This window comes from Diplotaxodon limnothrissa, linkage group LG8, assembly GCF_057381915.1.
Source record: "Diplotaxodon limnothrissa isolate DT_005_m linkage group LG8, D_limnothrissa_male_GT1.1, whole genome shotgun sequence".
NCBI classification, from domain to species: domain Eukaryota; kingdom Metazoa; phylum Chordata; class Actinopteri; order Cichliformes; family Cichlidae; genus Diplotaxodon; species Diplotaxodon limnothrissa.
Genome location: NC_140603.1, coordinates 19,063,499 through 19,083,523, shown reverse-complemented (window position 1 = coordinate 19,083,523; position 20,025 = coordinate 19,063,499). Strand labels below are relative to the sequence as shown.

General features: G+C 39.9%; 1 protein-coding gene across 1 annotated transcript; it reads right to left on the bottom strand.

Annotated features, from left to right (window-relative positions):
- Positions 1-517: 517 nt before the first annotated feature.
- Positions 518-18,248, bottom strand: LOC146626737 (integrin beta-3-like). The gene is made up of 15 exons (XM_085360767.1): positions 18,176-18,248; positions 17,161-17,246; positions 16,286-16,490; positions 15,895-16,147; positions 13,929-14,091; positions 13,535-13,696; positions 13,338-13,433; positions 11,852-11,941; positions 11,276-11,410; positions 8,015-8,459; positions 4,242-4,464; positions 4,067-4,167; positions 3,816-3,935; positions 1,182-1,348; positions 518-639 (listed from the first exon to the last, which is right to left on the bottom strand). Exons 1-15 carry the CDS (start codon positions 18,246-18,248, stop codon positions 571-573), a joined length of 2,388 nt encoding a protein of 795 aa, XP_085216893.1. The 3' UTR covers positions 518-570.
- Positions 18,249-20,025: the final 1,777 nt, after the last annotated feature.

Sequence of the window (20,025 nt, the reverse complement as noted above, 5' to 3'; positions counted from 1 at the left end):
TTTCTAAATATCACCTTAACATCTGCATCCAACTATCCTGTCACATATGACCTCACTTTCACATTTCACATTTTCATATTGACCCCAAAATGTGTTATAAACTGCAAACATCTTAAAGTACGATTAAAAAGAACAAAGATAACAAAATTAATATGCACAAAACACAAAACTATCCCCTTAAAAGTGCCTCGGTGAAGGTTTGCACTCTCTTTGTGCTTCTCGTTAAATTTTGTGCTCTTGATTTCAACTTTTACGATTTCAGTGGGCTCTCAACGGATGGACAAAAAGCTGCTTTTGGAGATCTAAACCTTTATTATGGGCTGCACAACAAAACAATTCTCATTCAAAACAAAAAAACAAACACCTTATCTAACATCGTAGTACAGGTGGGTGTTTTGTCTCAAATCCCTGATAAAATGTCTCCTCGGAATGATTTCTACATATTTACAAGCAAATAATTATTAGTTATTGCGTGACAGTAGAGGCCTGCACATGATTCGCTGCCTTCTCAGAGAGGATTGTCGAAGTGCATTATTTCCATCCTTTATTCTTCAGCTTTGTTCAGTAGCGTCAGTCTTTTCCTCTGTATGTGATGTTCGTAAAGGTTGATGTCGCTCCCTTGTAAAGAGGATTGTGCCCCTGTTAGTCAAACACACACGAGGAGATACGAGTCAAGGGGCGGTTTATGGTAATGACACAATAGAAAAGTCCACATTTAAAACAGCTATTTCATGTCATCATTTAAGCAGACATGCTAACTTGAGTGTGTGGTTTTGTGTTACTTGTGAGCAACTTAAACCTACTGTGATTCCTTGTGGTTTGAGGCCTGTGGGATTTAGTTGTGTTCTTTAGGCCACAAACAGGCTTATTACCAGTAAAGGCTGATTAGCGCTGGCTAATTTAAACCCAGCCCTTCCGTTGGCTGCTTTTTTGTTCTGTTGGTAGTAACAGCATGTAACAGAAATAATAAAAAACATCTTCAGACAACGGGAGCAAGACACTGCGTGTGTGGGCTCTTTGTGTGTGTGTGTGAGTATGTGTGTATAGGAAGGTGCAGGCATGTTTGCATACTTGAGTGTGTGCAAAGACTGCATTGAATCCTCAGTGCTTTCTATGATAATATTAAACAAATGCTGCACTTGCAGTTTCCCAATTCACTACTTCAGAGTCCGTTCACTTACTGTTTCCCACTTGGCGCGAGCGCGTTCTTCCTCAAATTTGGCAAACTCCCGTCTGTCGTGGATGGTAACCAGCAGCTTCCAGATAAGCAGAGCGGCCAAGCCCAGGAACAAAATGGCTCCTGCCACTGACAGAAGCACTACCAAAATGTCTGGACCCTTGGGGCAGTCTAAACAGAAGGAGGAAGTGATAAAGGAATGAGCAGATAAGCCAGAGGTCAGGCCAGAGGAAATGATTTTATAACTGTGTTTCATCTCTGGTTCTTATTGATTTAATCTCGCTAATATCGCAACGTAGTCCCCTACTAACTGCAGTGAGTTTTCAGAGTCAGCGGTTATAACGCCTGTTATAAAGGCAGATGTACAGCTTTAAACTTAATAGCATGGTTCTTTTTAGCATGGCTGACAGTTTTCTAATTGCCATCAGGTTTTTAAGTGACGGAAGAGAACAAGGGAAGCGTAACAGTCCTGAACAGGATGTTAAAGACCAGAGAGAAGAGTGGAAGATGGCCCAAAGTGGAAAACGGCAACATCTTACACAAGGCCACAATCCTCTCCTCCCTCACTGCGGTCAGGCAAAACTCTCCAGTACTCTGATTTGCACAATGTCGCACAATGACGGGCATTACGCTCCTTCAAAGAGTCACGGACATGAACCACTTCAAAAGTGGAACAACTCATCACATTTGCTAGCCTTGTTCGCATGACTAATTTCTCTTCAATAATTCCCCCAAGTTTTACAGTCAAGTAGAGGGACTGCGAAAGTTTAAGTTGCTTGTAAGGTTTGGGAATTTGAGGAGCAAAAGTGTCTTTTATATCTCTCACAATCTCTTACAGTAGTTCACTAATGTTTTGGCTACAAGTTTTGAGGCTTAATTAGTCCCCAGAGTGCAATCTTGCTCCAAAAAAGGTCTGCAGAAGTTCCTACAGTATGAGTTATTTCACATGAGAAACTTCTAGATCTTTATTTTTCCACTGCGGTCTACTTGGTCAATTAAAGCGTATGTGACTCAATCAAAAAAGCTGATGAACTGAAAAATATTTGAGCCAAAATGTGATGACAGATATGAGGTAATCAAATATTATTCAACCACCCCCATATGGTCCTAAATTTAGAGTTCTCAGCATAAAGAAAATGACATTTTAAAGTTTTTTCTTAAGCTTCTCAAAAATGTGTAATGAATTAATACTAATCACACGTAGAAAGCATCAGCATTATGTGAATTTCTCCCTGAGGATGAATAAAGCATCCATACATCATAATTAACTTATTTTCTGGTCACCAGATGAGTCTCAGTGTGATATTTAGCTTGAACTTTTTATTTTTAATGCAATCTGATGCAAGCCTACTATGAAGTTTTGTCATTAAAAAAGTGTTATGGTGCTGCAGTGAATAAATATGTGGTACGCATGTATACACCGGACAACCAAATGATGAGGCGAAAGATGCCAACGTGTTAAACAGTAAGAATGCTCCTAGAGCTGTAATGCTCTATGGGTTCCTCATAATGTCGGTATATCTGTGTGGCGTGTGGTTACATGCACATATGCACGTGAAAAGCGGTGTTGGGCAACCAAAGCAACGAGGGCGAACTTTTACAGCCAACATCAAAGCTGCTCTCATCTTCCTCCTTCTATCATTATAAATTAGCTCTACTTCCTGCTCTTCAGCCGACCCTTTAATGCTCATAGCCCATCAAAGTCTACATGGAAATCAGTCTTGGCTGACACTATTGATTAATGTGATTTACCAACTTTTTCTTATGTTGTCTCGATTTTTTTTTTAAAGCTTAGACAGCTTTGAAGGGTGAGTGATACAGCTTCACATTTCCTTCGCTGTTCTTTTGGTTACTTATTTTCTTCCATATCCTCAAGAGGAGAGCACGAGAGGGCTTTCTCTCTGCGATATGTATAGTCAGCATGTTCCCAGAGGAGCTGGGCAGCTATTTACAGCCCTCTTTGACACGGCAGGGTGCCCCGTGTTCAAGGCAAATTGTGGTGTATTTCTCTGATACCCAGTTGTGCTTAAATTAAACACACACATTCATTAAAAGTAGACCCAAGTACAGATTTTCTCTGAGGGCAGAAAGCTATTTTACTGCCCCACACTTTTTCTATTTGGCCACTTAACAAGTGAGAGAGCAGGCATCGGGGAAGTGACAGCTTGTAGTTGGGTGAACACAAAGCACTAAAAAGTTTTGCCAGAAATTTAAAAAATGCAGATGATGGTGAAAGATTGTTATTGCAGGTTTATCCTCATCTATTCAGCATTTGTGTTGATTACATCTGGTAAAAAAAGCAACAGATTCATATTTATAACCCATAATATTAAATTACATTAAATTAGCAATTAAAAGTAGAGATGAATCTATTGACTGGCTAGGGAATGGAATCAGATTACTCCCTTTCATGCACGTACAACACGTACACAGTGGCGCAGGCAAATAGTTGCACGTGTACTCACAGTCATACACTAACATGAGTGAAGACGCAAGTTTGCCACAGTAAACCATGGGGGGGAGTCACTATGAAAACATTTTTAACAAAAAACCTAATCACATACTTAAAACAACCATACCCAGCTATAATGGACATTTTAAAGAAGCTAACACCGGCAAAGCACTTAATGTTTCTTACCTGGCTCTTTGACAACAAAGAGGATGGATTTGCCACTGGCATCTTCATAATACTGAAAACGCTCCACGCAATCGTTCTCATCTTTGTAGGTGCAATTCACCGCATTTGTGTCATGGAGCTCTGTGTGGAAAAATGTTGACGTTACATTACAAGTTAGACAAAATGACCCCTTTAATGGATTGTTCCACCTTGTGCATTTATGGAATTATTATTAACATTAACCAGCAGTGCCAAAATACAAATCATCTCACCTAATTCATCCACAAGAACAATCTCATCCTTGCAGATTCGAGAGCAGGTTTTGTCCTCAATCAGTTTGCCCCTCTTGAAGTGCTTACACTCCACACACTCCCTGTTAAAATGTAAAATATCAACAATCAGTTGATTTAAAGGAGCTAAATTGAATATCTCTGTATGTAAACTCACTTCTTCATGGTACAGGCGTCGGGGCAGGTGGGACACTTGTCACATGTGGCTCCGTAGGCACCTGGTTGCGTGCACTCGCAGGCTCCGCACACGCACTGACCCCTCCCGCTGCACAGGAGGCCCAGGCTGGACATACAAGTGTCTGTACGTCTGGAGCAGTTACAGTTCTCACCCTGCCAGTCTGGTGCGCACTGGCAGAAGCCACAGTTACAGACACCGTGCCCTGAGAATAAACAAAAAACAAGAGGAGGACAATATGACAAGAAATTTTATGTGAAAAAGAGGGCGCAGCACGAGTTGGGGAAGAAGGACGCTTTTGGCATCTGGGATGGTTGTAACGTCAATCATTTGGCATCACATAGTTTACACACTGTCTTACACAAACATATTTATTTTGTTGCAAGTTTTGACAAAAGCTTATACACATGCTCATTATTTTCATGACTTTATTATTAAAGAAATTAATGTTACGTACCATTTTATAATCTGCTGGGTGTAAGGTACCTTTACAAACTCTCAAATTTAAAATAAATGCAATTGGGTAGACCTTTTTTAGGTGGTCAGCATGAGTTAGTAATGGCTGGCCACTGCTTATTAAATGGTTATGACTGAACTGACCACAAACCTGTGTCATACAATTCTTTTTGCCCTATTTACGGGCTCTTCTCTGTACCTTGAAAAAGATTTACCATGTTGCTTAGCCTTCAAACACTTCAAACCCAGCATCTACAGCCATGCTGAAGTCAAGCTAGCATTTCATGGCAATAATAATAGCCAGAAATCTAACCCAAATTAAATTTAAAGGTTTAATTCAATTCAGTTTTATTTATAAAGCACTAAATTCCAACAAAAGATGCCACAATAATCCAGCAAAAACCCAACAATTAGAAGACTTTTTAATTGTAGCTAGTTAAAAATAAGTATTATTTCTTGCAGACATTCAGTGGTCCTGTAAGTTCATGACTTTACACTGGAAACACTGGAAACCAGAAGCGGAATATTAAACTGCTAGAGGTTAAAAACCTATTTCACTGTTTGTCTGCGGTGACTGCATTGCTTTTATATTTGGCTGCGTGATGAAGCGCATATCTGAGCAAATTTGTACACATTGTCTTTTTGTTATTCCACGAAACTCTGTGTGAATGTGAGTGTACATGCCAGTAAGAGAGACGGGGCAAAAACATTGTGGCTTTCCACCACAAAAAACAATGCCCAGATAAACAATGACACAGGAAGCTGCTTGGCACAGTCTAACTGGATAAAGGATGATCCACGGATAAACTGTCATTATCACATGGCCACAAGACCTCTAGCTTTTAATTAGATCATTCTGTGGAGGAAAATACAATGGTCCACACACTGAATAAGATATTTCAAGACAACAGAAGACTATGTGTGTTCTGCACACACATAGTCTCTGAACATTTCCAGTACTCTCCCTCTTGGCCAAACATGAGTTTATTTTTAGCGTCATTACACCACACTAGCCAATGAGTAAGAATAAAGGTATTTTCATGTTACTCTATGGACTTTGGGGTGCACAGGAAAACATTTCCTTGTGAGACCGGCTGAGATGGATGTGGATAGTTTTTAGTGGCATATGAGCTCTACTTAAAAACTACCTAATACAAGCTGCTTAGCAAATAAATTCAACCTAAATAGCATCAGGAGGTACTAGTGCATAAGTGTAATAACACTATGTCTACATGATATGAAAAGTTGCATTTGTATCAAAATATCTGTCATATAATTAAAAACAAAACAAAAACAAACCAAGAAACAGAACTGAACTATAAAAACGAAACTGAACTGATTGAACCCATGCTGGAAACTAAATTAAACTAAACAGAATATATAAAAATGTAATGTAACATTGTGAAAGCTGTTCACCAGATGTGGAGTTCAGGGTCAATTAGCTTAGTTAGCTTAGCTTCCTTGTTAGCAAAAAGCAAAGAAATAAAGCTAGCCTGGTTATCCTTGCAGCTGTTGTTTTTAATTTTCTTTTGGCACAAATTAAAAATGGGAAAAATAAAACAGTAAGTTTTTAAGTAAGTTTGTGATCTCTGCACTTGGATAACATTTCCCCCTGCGTTCAGTGTTTATGCTAAGCTAGCTGCGAACAATAGTAAGAACGTTAAAAAAAACAAAGAAAACTTTATTCTTACTTTGTTGCTGTTACAAGACTGCAACAGACAGTCATAAAAAACACCTCACCGGTCTTATCAAAGCATTCAAATGAAATAGTAAAGACATTAAATGCTGGTAATGTTGGGTTTAGTTTAAGGGAAAGTGGCAAAAACTGATTACATGTTGGATTTTTACTAATCGGGTCCTCATTAATGGGGTTTGGAATTAACAACACGCAAGCACTGCATTAATGACACGAGATTGATCATTTCATCAAACTTCTAAAGCAATAAACTTTTTTATTTTTTTACCATTACCTCTATTCTAACATGAGCCAAAATGTCTTGCCAGCAAACCCAATGATGCTTAGTCTCACGTGCATAATAGTTTTTCTTGAACATGTAGGCATTTTTTACATGACAGCATGTGATGTCATTCTGATACTTTCATGGTTTTGACACAGCAGCATGGTTTTTATTTAAAAGCACTAAAACATTGAAAGTAATAAAAAGTAAAGTGATAACCTCACCTCACTGTTTGAAAATCTCAACCACAACAAAGACACAAAATCTCTTGCGTAGAAGAAAATCACCATCAGTATGTTTTGTTGTGTGTTCATGAATCCCTTCAAATTCTTTAGTACAAAAGGTTTGGATGACACAAACATATAACCTGAGCTGACACTCACACGTAGTGCACATACACCAAACCAGATGTTTATTGTGAATGTAGCCCATATCCAGAGGGGAGAGTTTTTACTGTATATAATTCTTCCCAGGTGAGGTGGGTGGCAAGTCAGTGTGGTGAAAGGGACAAACGACCTCAGCTATAAAAGTGCGCGCATTCTACAAAACTCTACCACAACCATACAGAAAAATCAAGATAGAAGTCAGTGGGTCATTTCGACCCACTACAGCTTTCGGGGGGGAACAGCTAAGGTTGGGCTATCTCTTGGCTGGGTATATCTCAGTTGTTTGCCAGCAACTTCACAGACCACTGTGGTCGGCCAAAAATAATAATAGAAAAAAAGTCCAGCACATACAATCTCTCCTGCACTACTTGCTGCCCTCACTAAACCCCAATGCACCATTTTGAAGTTAATCCTTGAACAGAGCTACTCCCATTTCTAGTCTTCCTTTAAAAAGCAAATACTGGTTAATAATTAAAGATAATTAAAAGGTATCTACAGCAGGAAATTGAATATTTATAGGGAATAACAGACTATATTAGACTGTCTTAATATTTTTTGTAAATGGACTGATTCTTATATAGCATTTTTCTACTCTCCCGGAGTACTCAAAGCGCTCTATACAACATTCACCAAATCACACCCGTTCTCACAATCACTTTCTCTTTACATAGTGCTTTCTAAATACATTCATACTCTGATGGGTGCATCGAAGAGCAACTTGGGGTTAGTATCATGCCCAAGGATACTTGACATGCAGACTGGAGGAGCCAGGGAATGAACCACCAACCTTCCACTCAGTAGATGACCTGCTCTACCTCCTGAGCTACAGCCTGTTGACTAAACTGTTGACCATTAAGCACATCACTGATTAATACTCATTCATTTAAAATCCTAAAGCAAAGTAAATACACAAGAAGCCTGCATGTCTTTCTTACTGTAACTCATGAGGCCTTACCCGAGCAGAGTTCTCCCTTGTAGCGCAGGCAGTTGAAGTCATCACACTCACACAGCTTTCCCCACACTTTCCCAAAGTCACTGCTGTGGCACACGCACTGGCCACACACGCAGTCTCCGCGGCCGCTGCAGATAGCCGACTGAGGTCCTCCGGATCCTGCAGGTCCACTGCAGCGATCCTGCGCCATGGGGTTGTAATCGCCTTCGGCACATTCGCAATGTGGTCCTAAGCGACCTGGGTGGCACAGGCATATGCCACACTCAAAGGTGCCATTGCCGTTGCTACATTTGGGGCTATCAGGCTGGGCTTTGGCCTGGCACTTGCAGTCGCACTCAAAGGTGACAGTGATGGAGAGGGCATCCTTGAAGCCCACAGGTTTGATGATAAAGGTTTTCTTTTTTTTGGATGGGCAACCACGAGCACGAGCCTCCACACTGAAAGAGACCTGCCAAAGAGCACAGAAGCGTAAAGAAAAAAGGAGACACTTATACTAATTTTTACTTGTTTCTTTTTTTTTTTATGGCATCCAGACTCAGCATTATCTAATCGCTGTCAGAGAAAACAGCACAAAGCAGATGTAACACAAGGAATGCCTCCAAATGTATTTAGTCAAAGTAATTGTTCATTCAGTGTTGCATGCCAGATCTGGTAAATGTGGGGAGTTACTACATCTGGAGAGATGGCCATATATGGAAATAATAATAGCAGCTGAGGTAAAGAGAAAGAAATGTGTAGAGGCCAGAAAATGTCACCTGGAGTGAAGAAAGACAAAGAAAAATAGCCATAGACGCTTAGATAAAGAAAAATGCAAAAACTAACAAAGAGAACTATTTAAAAAAGGATCTTAAGACAAAAAAACATGAAGAATAAAAAATAAAGTTAGAGACTGTCATTTGTTTTTCCATCTTTTACTCCTTGACACTATGAGAAAAAGGGAAAATCCAACTCAGATAGAAGAAATAAGGGAAATGGAAACATACCAAAAAAAAAGACCCATATGGAACTAATTTGTTATTTTTGTTTATAGGGAACAATGGTCTCTCGAGATGGGTTATATTCTGAGTACAAGCAGAATCTTTTAAATATGAATTGTTAAAATATTCCTTGAAAAAACTAAATGTGTTTAGGCGACTGTGTCCTTCTTTAAATAATTACAGTAACAAAAAAAAACTACACTGAAAGTAAGTTAATTAGTCTCATGAAGGATGTTTTCCTGAGTGTGGCCTGTACAGTATGTAAACAATCACGATCACTGTACATCCTTATCTGAAACAAATAAAGCAAGGAAACAACCATGTACAGTCAACTAGGTGCGACAGAGGTTATGGTTAACACCTGTAGATAAAGATCACAGTCAGATTACTGCCTTTCTCCCCTTTCTGTGGTAATTCAGAATCTACCTTATTAATCCTAAATCTTCTTTTATGTGGGTAAAGTTTTTGGGCCACCTTTCTTTGGTTACTCATGTTGTGACTACATTGTAAAGTGCAGTATTAATCTGAATATATAACTAGCTTTATATGTAATACTCCATTTAGTCAAAATATCACTGAACAAGCATTGGCCAGCCATTACTAACTCATGCTGACCACCTAAACAAGGTCTACCCAGTTGCATTTATTTGAACTATTTTATATAACTGTTGATAAAGATCATAAGTATTGTGAGTATTATGAGTAGATCATGAGTATTACTGTTTACAGTAATGGGAAAAAGTTCACCCTCTTTCAATTCTAAGATTTTACACATGAGAACACAATACAAAGTCCTTAGCAGGTCCTAAAATGATTTGAATATAAGTTCTGATGAACAGCAACACATGAAATATAACACTGTGTTATTAGTTATGTGGCAAAAACGAAACCAAAATGGAGAAGCAGTGTATGAAAAACCATGTACGCCCATGTGCGGGCTAACGCCCACTCACATCCTCGGCCTTCTGCCCTCAGGAAATCACATGATAGGGTGGGGCTAGGTTTCACAATGAGTTCACCTGAAACCTTGGCTGATTGTGTCCTACACCTATTTTCACACCTTGGCTCGTGTCATTAGGTAGAGAATCATTAGGGGTCCCTATGGGGGACACGCCCATAGGGCTTAAATCTGGGACTCTCCACCATTTGACCCTAGAACTGAAGAAGCTTCTTAAGAGGTGAAACGTCTTCAAGCAACTTAAAGAAGTCCAGACGCTTTTCTTTCCAAGCTCCTTAGACTATGATGAGCTGGAGAACCATCACAGACATGTACACCCTTACTGTTTCCATAGCAACAGGGTATATAACAGCCAGGTCGAATTCATTTTCACTTTGGCAGATGGCCGCGCTGCCTGTACTGGAGGTTTCTTCCTGTTAAAAGGGAGTTTTTCCTTCCCACTGTTGCCAAAGCTCTCGCTCATATGGGGGTCATATGATTGTTGGGAGCTTTCTCTGATTTTTTTGTATTATCGTAGAGCCTTACAGTATAAGGTGTCTTGAGGCGACTGTTGTTGTAATTTGGCGACATATAAGTAAAACTGAATTAAATTTAATTTAATAAACTGATAATCAGTGGTTTGTGTAGTTTGTTGGTCTGGCGCATTCAGTTATGTGTGATTTCCAAACAATATATAATCCATTATTCTACAATGAGAAAGATGATTTATAAATAGCAAACATTCAAGCAGTTACCAGTCTCCCCAGGAATGGACTGTTGGAACGTCCAGTACTCAGAGAAACTGTAAAAAACACAACTCAGACTCTACAGGCCTCTTTTAGCATGTTAAATGTTAAAGTTTGTGACAGTAAAATTAGAAAAAGACTGACCAAGTATGACGTGTTTGGAACTTTTTCCAGGAAAAGGCCTCTTTCTCCAGGCCTCTCTAAACAGAACATGGCAGTATGGCTTAGAAATGCTGTGGGGGGGGACACCTTAACAAAGCGCTACATGAATGAAGGCTTGAAAATCTCAATTAAGGAGGTGGTCATGATGATACAAACTAATGAATCATGGGGCGTGCTTAGTTTTTTACACACAACTTCTGTTTTTGTTCATTAATCATGTGTTGCTGTTCATCTAATGAGATGAGATTTAGTGAGATTTAGAACATGGTAAAGACCAGAGCTGCCTTATAAGAGTCCAAAAGTAAAAATATGAAAATGGGAACTCCACTCCAACTCATACTGTGGTGATTTTGCTGTACTGACCACAGATAGACGTACAGCCACGTCTCTGTAATATGAAGCCAAACCTTGTAGTTGCACTGCAAAGTCTAGAAGAACTAACCGTATCTCCTATTTTGAGCCCAGAGCAGGATTTGAAGCCAGGAATGACCTCTCCATTCAGGCAGGTGGCGTTGAAGGAAAGAGACAGTTCCTCTGGGACGCCTTGCAGCTCCAGTTCCACCTTGGAACGAATTTTCTGACGGCAACAGAAAAAAGCAGGAAACACAAACACGCACACATAGCAGGTGGTTTTCAAGACGGGTCATTTCCTCCGCTTAAATATGAGTCAAACAAGTAACTCATAGCAAATTATACACGACATCTTACTGACTTCTCTAATGACTTTATATTTGAGTGTATATTGCAGCGCAAACAGCTAGAATTACTTTTCAGCTCATTCACCTGCATAATAAACTCACATTCAACATAAATAATGAAACCCAGCCAACAGCCTCCTACATTTGGTCAGCTTCACACTTCAGCCACTGGGGAATTTCTCCCGAGACTCTGACTCTACACTGCGTATGACTCACATGCTGTGGGTGTGTGTCAACAAGCACATGTCATCCCCTCAAACACTGTCTCGCCAAGGATGTGTGAGCGTGTGTGTCTGCATGTGCGTGTGTGTTGCACTCACTTTGTACGCCTTTAATATGAGCTGAATAACATTTCCCGAGTCATTGGACAGCGTTCCCACTGTGGTGCCAGGAATCAGCTCACTGTAGTTCTACAACGCACGCAGACAGAGAGACTGTTCTAATCCTGCATCATCAGGGAGTCTTTTAATCATTTATCGATTGCTGCAAATGTCATCTGAATCTCATTAGTTGCAAACATAGAATGCACCCATCCAATACCCACCGAATAAAGATTGCTAATTATTTGATATTAAATCATTACTGTCAAGATGATATTTTACTACATTTTCATTAGTTAATTTGTTCCAATGGATTGCTGTTATATTATCCATCCATCTTGTTGTCCCATTCATGGTTGTGGTAGGCTTACCACAGGGTGCTATGTGACAGACTGCACAGGATAACACAAAGAGACAGACAACTATTCACATTTACATTCACACCTTTGGGCAATTTTAGAATCACCATTTAACCAAACTCCACCAACTGCACGTAAATGGTAAGTGTCTAAGTGCTTTCTATCTAACATTTACACCCATTCAAACTCTGATGAACCCATCAGAAAGCAACTCAAGGTTCAGTATTTTGCCCAAGATACCAGAGTATCCAAAGAAAACCCACAGACTCCACACAGAAGGGCTCCAGGTGGACCTTCTTCCTGTGAGGCAACATTGCTAACCACCGTGCTACCATGCTACTGAAAATTATAAACAGTAATTTATACTGCAAGTAAAACTAATGCTAAAATATTTGTATGTTTTTTCAGTTGTTTTCTGAGTAAATGGCAGAGCAAGTACAAAAAGAAAAACCAATAGTGGGTATTTAGAGAAATTAAGCCACTGTTTCCGCTAGCTTCTGTGGTTTGGTTGATTTTTTCAGTTGCGAGTTATTAGTGCATGAAAGTCGCATGTACCCAGTTATCTTTTTGTGACTTTACAGTCACATTTTTCTTTCATTTATCAGTTTGGACTCATTTTATGTAATTATTATATTTTCTTGTTTTATTTTTTATTTCTGTTCTTAGCCTCTATGACTGATTCCATGTTTTCACCTGTAATTTCCTGCTAATACTAACTTTACTGGGAAGTTCTGTGGGTCAGCTGCTGTTGTTTTTAAATGTGCTGTATTCATAAAAGCTACTTGACTCGACATGCAACAGTTTCCATCCAGTAGCCAAAACTATGTATAAAATACTGTTTGACACCAGTTGGATGTACTAGTGTTTCCAGTTTTGGAAAAACTGACTTTGTCTCCTTCGGTGTCTGAGTAGTGTGCAAACAGTGATTTCCAATGCAGCTTCCAAGAATGTTTCATTTTTTTAAAAAACAGTGAGGTTCAGTGGACTTCTCTGAAAACACTACTTCTTATTAAAAGAGGATATTTGTTTTCATTTTTAAAAAATGCTTAGTTTATGTTTGCATTTTTTGTTTTTTGAGCAATTATGTTGTAACAGAAGGGGATCGTGTCCACTGCAGAGCTCCTCACCTGGTAAAGGGCAACCACAGGGTTGGTGACTGCAAAGATGAGGTTGATGTTGTTCTCTGACATCTTCTCTGTGATCAGAGCAAGAGATGGATAATCCTGTGGTAACAAAAGGACAATGAAGTTAGCACATACCGCTTACGTGGTTTCCCTTCATTGCCGTCTGTGCACACAAATACTCGGCTTTAATATGCGCTAACCATGGTCGTAGACTTGCTGTACATATTATCAGAGTTCAGGTGGCATCGTCCATCGTTGGGCTGCACGATTCCAGCCAGACGACCATCCAGAGCCACGTGAGTCTTTGCGTCTGAGGTGAAGATCAGAAGGTGGGAAGCATCTGGACGCCAGCCGATCTGCTCCTGGTTCCCATCAAACCAGGTAACAGAAAAGGAGGAAAGTAAACAATAAAGAATTTTTCAGTTCTTTTCAAACAGCAAATCTCCTTCTGATTAACTTAATTTTACCACCCAGCCTTTAAATATTTCTGAGCTTAGATGTGCGTCACGGAGGAGTAAAAGAATGCCAAACCAAATCTCAAGTTATGTCTGTGAGAAGGGGAAACGTGTGTGCTCGTGCAGTCTGCCGCTCCACCTTGCACACAGCAGCCTGGATGATGGCATCAAAGCCTCCCTCCGGGGCATCTCGGTTTCTGGACACCATCTGCTTCTTCACCTCCTCCGTGAAGCGGCCTACTTCCTCCGTCAGAGACAAGACATGTTTGTAGCCAAACTGTGGCAGACAGGTGGTATTAATGCTGCCAAGTAAAGAGAAATTAAATGTTTACTTTGACAGACAGCATCAGGGTTCATCCAAAAGTGCTGTCAACTCCAATAACTGATGACATCTCCACCCATCACCACCCTCAAGAACAATGTTTATGCACAATATAATATGTATGTAAGAAGCAAACATGTTCAGAAGTCATTCAATTAGAACAACTGCAATTTTGTTATGAAATTGAATGCAAAATCTTTACAAAATGCAGTTTACCTGCACATGTCTTCTTGGTTGGTTATGCCTTACAAACCGGCTAACTATATTTTCACATTTTTGACATCACTGGTATTTTAATGTTAAGTAATATATACATAAACAAGAGCGGTTAAGAGTGCAAGTCCCCCTGAAGGGCAAGGCCTATACCAAAACTTTGATGCTATATGCTGATGTCAGCATCGTTTTCTGTCAGTGTGAAGTCCTGTAATGTTGCATTGAAAAAAATGCTTTAAAAAGCTCAGATATAGAGAATGCTTATGTGCTACAATGACTAATAGTCTGGAGATGATCCAATGGAAACTAAAGCTTTTTCTTAATCTGAGTGACCCTAACCTTTGACCTATGAGCTACGACCTTGAACCATTACATACTAAAATGGTGTATTTATCTTTACCCATACAATAGGAGCAGAATTTGCTGGAATCTATAAGCTGCAAAAACTTGAGATTTTAAGCTATAGTCATGCAGTGTATGATTTTGCCAAACTTTATGGTATCATTGTGAAATTGTAGGGTGTCATAATTGAAACAATAAAATGTGTGTTGTACAGTTCTCTCCATGCCCGTTCTTATGATGTAATATTCAATGTGGGTTCTTGAAAATTTTTTAAGCTATCGCTAACCTTAGGTGCTAACAATGAAGGTCAAGGTCAAATCTTCGCCCCCAAGCGCTAGCATAGAGTTGTGAAGTTTGATGAAGAGCCATTAAAAACATGTGAGTAATAAAAAAATTTTTAATTGATTTTGACATTTGTTGTGACCTTGACAAGATTTTCAACAAAATTAAATCATCTTGAGCTTTTATTGATATCTACCATCACACAAAATTTGAAAATGATATCTTGAAAACTGTGGATGCTATAAGTTGTATATAAGTCTAGAGTTGTGAGCGGTAAAGTCTGGGCACTGTTGGTCTCATGCATGTCAGTTTTTGACCAACAACCAAATTACAGCGTCATCCGAAAGCCATCAAATAACCTGGCATGGGCAAAAGGAAAAACAAAAAAAAAACAATAAACCTTTAAGAGATTTCTCCTTTGTTCATAATTCATATAAAAAACTCTCTTTACTGTGAACGTACCCTCCTCTCGCTCTCCCTTTCTGCTGCAGCCTACTATAAATTCTTCACTTTTCTTATCTTTTATCAAAACATTCCTACAGTCTGGGTCTCACTTTACATGAGCGGGAAAGCAAATGACCCTGGAACCATCAAATCAACGTCACAGGAGCCTCTGGCTGCACTTATGGCACTGGGATGCTCTTCCTCCCTGAGTAGATTACCTGTGGCTGATTCACAGGAGCTGACCAAGCACTTAGGAGCCACATTGAGCCTTTAACAAGTGCTGAGGCTCCGAGACTGCTCGCGTTATTGCTGAGCAACGCTGTGTTTAAATATGTCTTCACAAGACTGACATCATCTGCGTAATGCAGGTACTTAACACACGCAGACGTAAATACTGAAACCACTGAAATCAACACCGGTGGTGACATATGAAGCGTGAAAAAACATTATGGGGAAACAACACCAGATCTGGTTTAAACCCATGATTTTATCTTAGATTTACCTGTAGCAGGGGTTCTTTACAGCCTCTTTTGGTGAAATGTACATGTAAGGTGAGAGCGGCTTGTCCACAAAAGCTCCAAAGCCCATGCGCAGGTTGCTGGTGGTGCGGTTCATGGCCTCCGCCAGGCCTTTGCCGAGCGTCCTCAGGCGGGTGAGATCATCATTCATGGAGTAGGAGAGATCCATTAAGTAGTAGAGATCTACGGGGTAGTCCTCCACCTGCCGCACCTTCACTGTGAAACGTTTAGCATCATCTAGAAAATGAGATGAAGAAATAGTTAAACACTGCTTCCTGATTTTACTGTTCTTCTCGTTCCCTCAGAGAGAACAGTTTCACTCATTTCCTGTGAAACTGTGTAAAAAACCTTATATCCTTATATGTAGGTGCTCACCCGGCCTGAGGGTGATGTGTATTTTCTGAGGCTTTATCTGGGTGACAACTTGCGTCGCTCCCGCTGCCTTGTTGCTGAGGGGCCGGTCCTCGATCACCTGCAGTTTGCTGGTTGGAAACTCCAGGGCTGATGTGGTACAGCCCGCTGCCAGCAGATTACTTTTCAAATCACAGCGGGACAGGCCAGCAACTCCTTGGCCAAAGTCCTGAAAAAAGATGTAGGACATTTTAAAGAGAAAAGCAGACTCGTTGATCTGAATGTAGATTAATTTCCAGTTGTAATTAAATTCAAGAAAAGGGGAGCATATCTGACTGATTTAAAGAGTAAAGTGGAACGGGGAGGACCAGGAGTCTAAAACGGCCTAATCTTATGTTTCCTTTTAGTACTTCAATAAACTTTGCACCCGAAAGAAGTTCAACCAGTTCCTCTCTTGTAGAGGCTGAAGTCATCCTGAAAAAGTATGTTGACTCCCATACTTAATTTCACTATATTAAATCACTGCACTCATTGGTTTGAACCAGAAAATATGACTGTATCCTCGTACACTAACAAGATGTCAGTCACTGAGTTCTGAGTCCCTGGACTCACATAAGCATCCTACTCAGAGTCAGTGAAGCAGTTAAAACCCTTCATTTTCTGTCCTTCTAACTTTGAAAGAGACATGTTGTCTTGTTCACAAATCCAAACCCAAATATTTTAAAATGTGCATGGAGTCAAAGACTAGAAGTGGCTTCACCACAGAGACCACTGAGAGTGTTCTTCCAAACCAGATTATAGCTGGCTGATGAAGAAATCTGTACCACCGTGTACCAGTCTGGTTGGCAGAAAGCTAAGCTTGTAAATGAAGTGAAGTGGGGGGAAAAAAGGGACCCAACCTCTTTGGAGCACCACGCACAGCTGGGGTGCACATCCAGACACTCCTTGCATGTGCTGGCTCCTCTGGAGGTGCAGACATTTGAACCTGGAACCAGGAGAAGAAGCACTAGATTGATTTAACCGATACTGATTGGTTCCTTTCACTAAGAGGAACATTTGGGATCATCTGCTTTACGTGGGTGTGAATTCTCTTGTTTTTCTGAGAGATTTCAACTTTTTGGCTTCAGAACAGAATTTTAGGTCATTTCTCGTCAAGGAAGATGAAGCTCAGAGAAAACATTCTTAAACTAGCAATGCATTACCAAGTAAAACCAGTCTCAGACATGAACATGTGTTATGCAGTGATAAAACAAAGCATTGACTGCAGCCACAAGGTGAATTGTGGTTTAAGATAAGTAAATTATGAGGTGCATGTGGCAAGCACTTTGTGTTCACTAAAGCTAGCACAAGCATCTGTGTTGTCTTGAATATAAGACTATATTTCACTGAAATAGGCTTCAACTACTGCACCAACATATGAAGAAAACAATTTTAAAGATCAACTCAAAAACTGTAAACTAAACATCTGCATTCCCAAATGCTAGGAAACAGTGACCAAGATGGTTTATGAAGATCTGTTCTGTTTTGCGAGCATGCTTGTGAGACTGCATGTATGTGCCCACTCTGTGTTATACGTTATGTTCAATCCAGTCGTTTGTGCCACTTAAAATACCTTAATAGAACTGTTATGTTATAGCTGTTGTATTTTCTGCTGCCCTCTTGGTCAGGTCTCTCTTGAAAAATGAGGCTTTTATCCGGATAAATAAAGAATTTGCCAAAAACTGATTGCAGCTTCTACCTTTCTGGCTCAAATAACTTGATATCATTCACAAAAGTTTGATGGATTACAGCAGTTTAAATGCCAGTAATCATTTCTGGCAAATACCGGCAATCACTTTTTGGCAGATGATCACTTTTTAAAGTCTTAGCAGAGTTCCTTAAAGGAAGGAAGAGACAGAAAACAGTTAAACTCACCACAAACTGCTGCTATTCCCGCAAAGAACAAAACCCACACGCACAACATCCTCTGCGTCTGGAGAGCGCTCATCGTGCTGAGGGCTCTCTGAGAGGACACAGCTCGCCAGTCAGCTGAGGTGTGTGTTTGAGGAGAAACGAGCAAGAAAAAAATACAACCCTCTGTAATCTAGGCAACTCCAAATAGAGTCAAATGTCTCAGAGCCACCCCTCTACTCCCCATGCTGAGCTCTCATTATTATACTACTAAATATAGTGGGCGGGGAAAGCGCAGCATCCAAAATTGCGACTTTAGGAAGTTTTCTGTTGGCGAAGGGCAGGTTTCGTCATCTGATATGTCAGATTAATGGAGTACGTTTTTGAAACACTGTTAATAAAGTAAGTTTCGTAGGAAAAAACCCAATAAATTAAATATATCTAAAGCCTAAATGTTATTATTTAACGTAAAAAAAATCGGTTTCTGCTTAAATGAAGGTTGTTTTTTTGTTTTTTTTAACACAGTGGGAAATATTAAACATATGTTTTTAATTAGGATTTACCGAGTAATACCCGTGAACGTCAGGTACACCGACTGCACGCTGCCCACTAGTGGACAATAGCTGTAAGGACTGAAAAAACCACAGTGCTCCTTTTTGGCAGGTCTGAACAATTGCGTGCAGGGTGCAGGACTGGAAGAAATGTCCACTGTTTCATAAGTGAGTAATACAAATGTTTCTTTGGCGACTTAAAGGCAACAAAATTAGAAGAATTTAGTTTGTTCTGGAAAAAAAATTCATTTAAAACTAATGAAGCAAACTGACTGATGGACACATAGCGAAATTATTTAGTTTCTGCTTCTCCCTTTAAAGTCCCTAAGAAGCACTAACTTTGAATGAACTGAAGAGTTCTCCCTCATGTATGCTCTTAAAGGCTTTTATGAGGAAAGACAGATCTTTATGCACATGACAGGTTTGCTGGTATTAATGCGTCAGCCGGCTCCTTCAACTAAGGTATTTTAAACTTAACTGGAGCTTATAATTCTTAGTCTGATGTTGAAATACTGTAATGGTACTCTGTGTAGTACCAGCTATGTCCAGCAGATGTCAGCCTTGCAATATGTATTTTTTTAGAGCCACTGAAAGCATCTGAATGAGTCAATGATGCATCTATGCGCTGTGTCAGACAAATGCAATTTTGCAGCTACAGTGTCAGATTTTGGCTTTTAGCAGTAAGAATGGTTATGAACACTGAACTGAATTTGTTGGGATGCAAAGATCTTTAGGAAAGGAAAAGTGGGACTGTTTGCAGGTTTTGTTAAAATCAGAAAACCCAAATAGTCCTATCTATTCCCAGTTGTTTATAAAATCACTCAAGGTAAAACTTCACGCTTGACTTCGATGACTTTATGGATGTTTTGACTTCTGGACTGAAAAACGGAGTTTTTGTTTTCGTGATGTTATAAAAAGTGGCGATGACAGATGTGTCTGGTTAGGTGAGGGGTGATTTTTGCTGGATTGTTTGACTCAAATGACAGTTACAGCTGAGCACACTTGGCCTGGCAGCGTGATGTGAACGAGACTGGCGAGCGGGATCAGAGCTTTGAGGCATAACATATGTAAACAGTGGAACTGCAGAAATACAATCACTGGCAGAGACAGTGAGGACTGGTCTCATTCACTTGAGCTTGTTTATTAGAAAGCCACTGCTGCCACATGCGAATGTAAAAGCCTTAAACAGAAAAGCACATTTTGCCTTCATCCACTTTTGTCCACCGTCACTCAGCCACATCTTTTTCTCTCCTGCTTTTCCCTCCATCCTTGTCGGGTTCTTCCTCTCTTTGTCTTTGTTACCTTTTTCCTTCCTTTTCCCGA

Coding starts and splice junctions, on each gene's coding strand:
- LOC146626737 (XM_085360767.1), bottom strand. CDS start 18,248: ATGAGCGCTCTCCAGACGCAGAGGATGTTGTGCGTGTGGGTTTTGTTC. Junction 8,460..11,275: donor GGCTCAAAATAGGAGATACG/GTTAGTTCTTCT, acceptor GCTCTTTGGCAG/GTCTCTTTCAGTGTGGAGGC. Junction 4,465..8,014: donor CAAGGGAGAACTCTGCTCGG/GTAAGGCCTCAT, acceptor GTTTATTCTCAG/GGCACGGTGTCTGTAACTGT.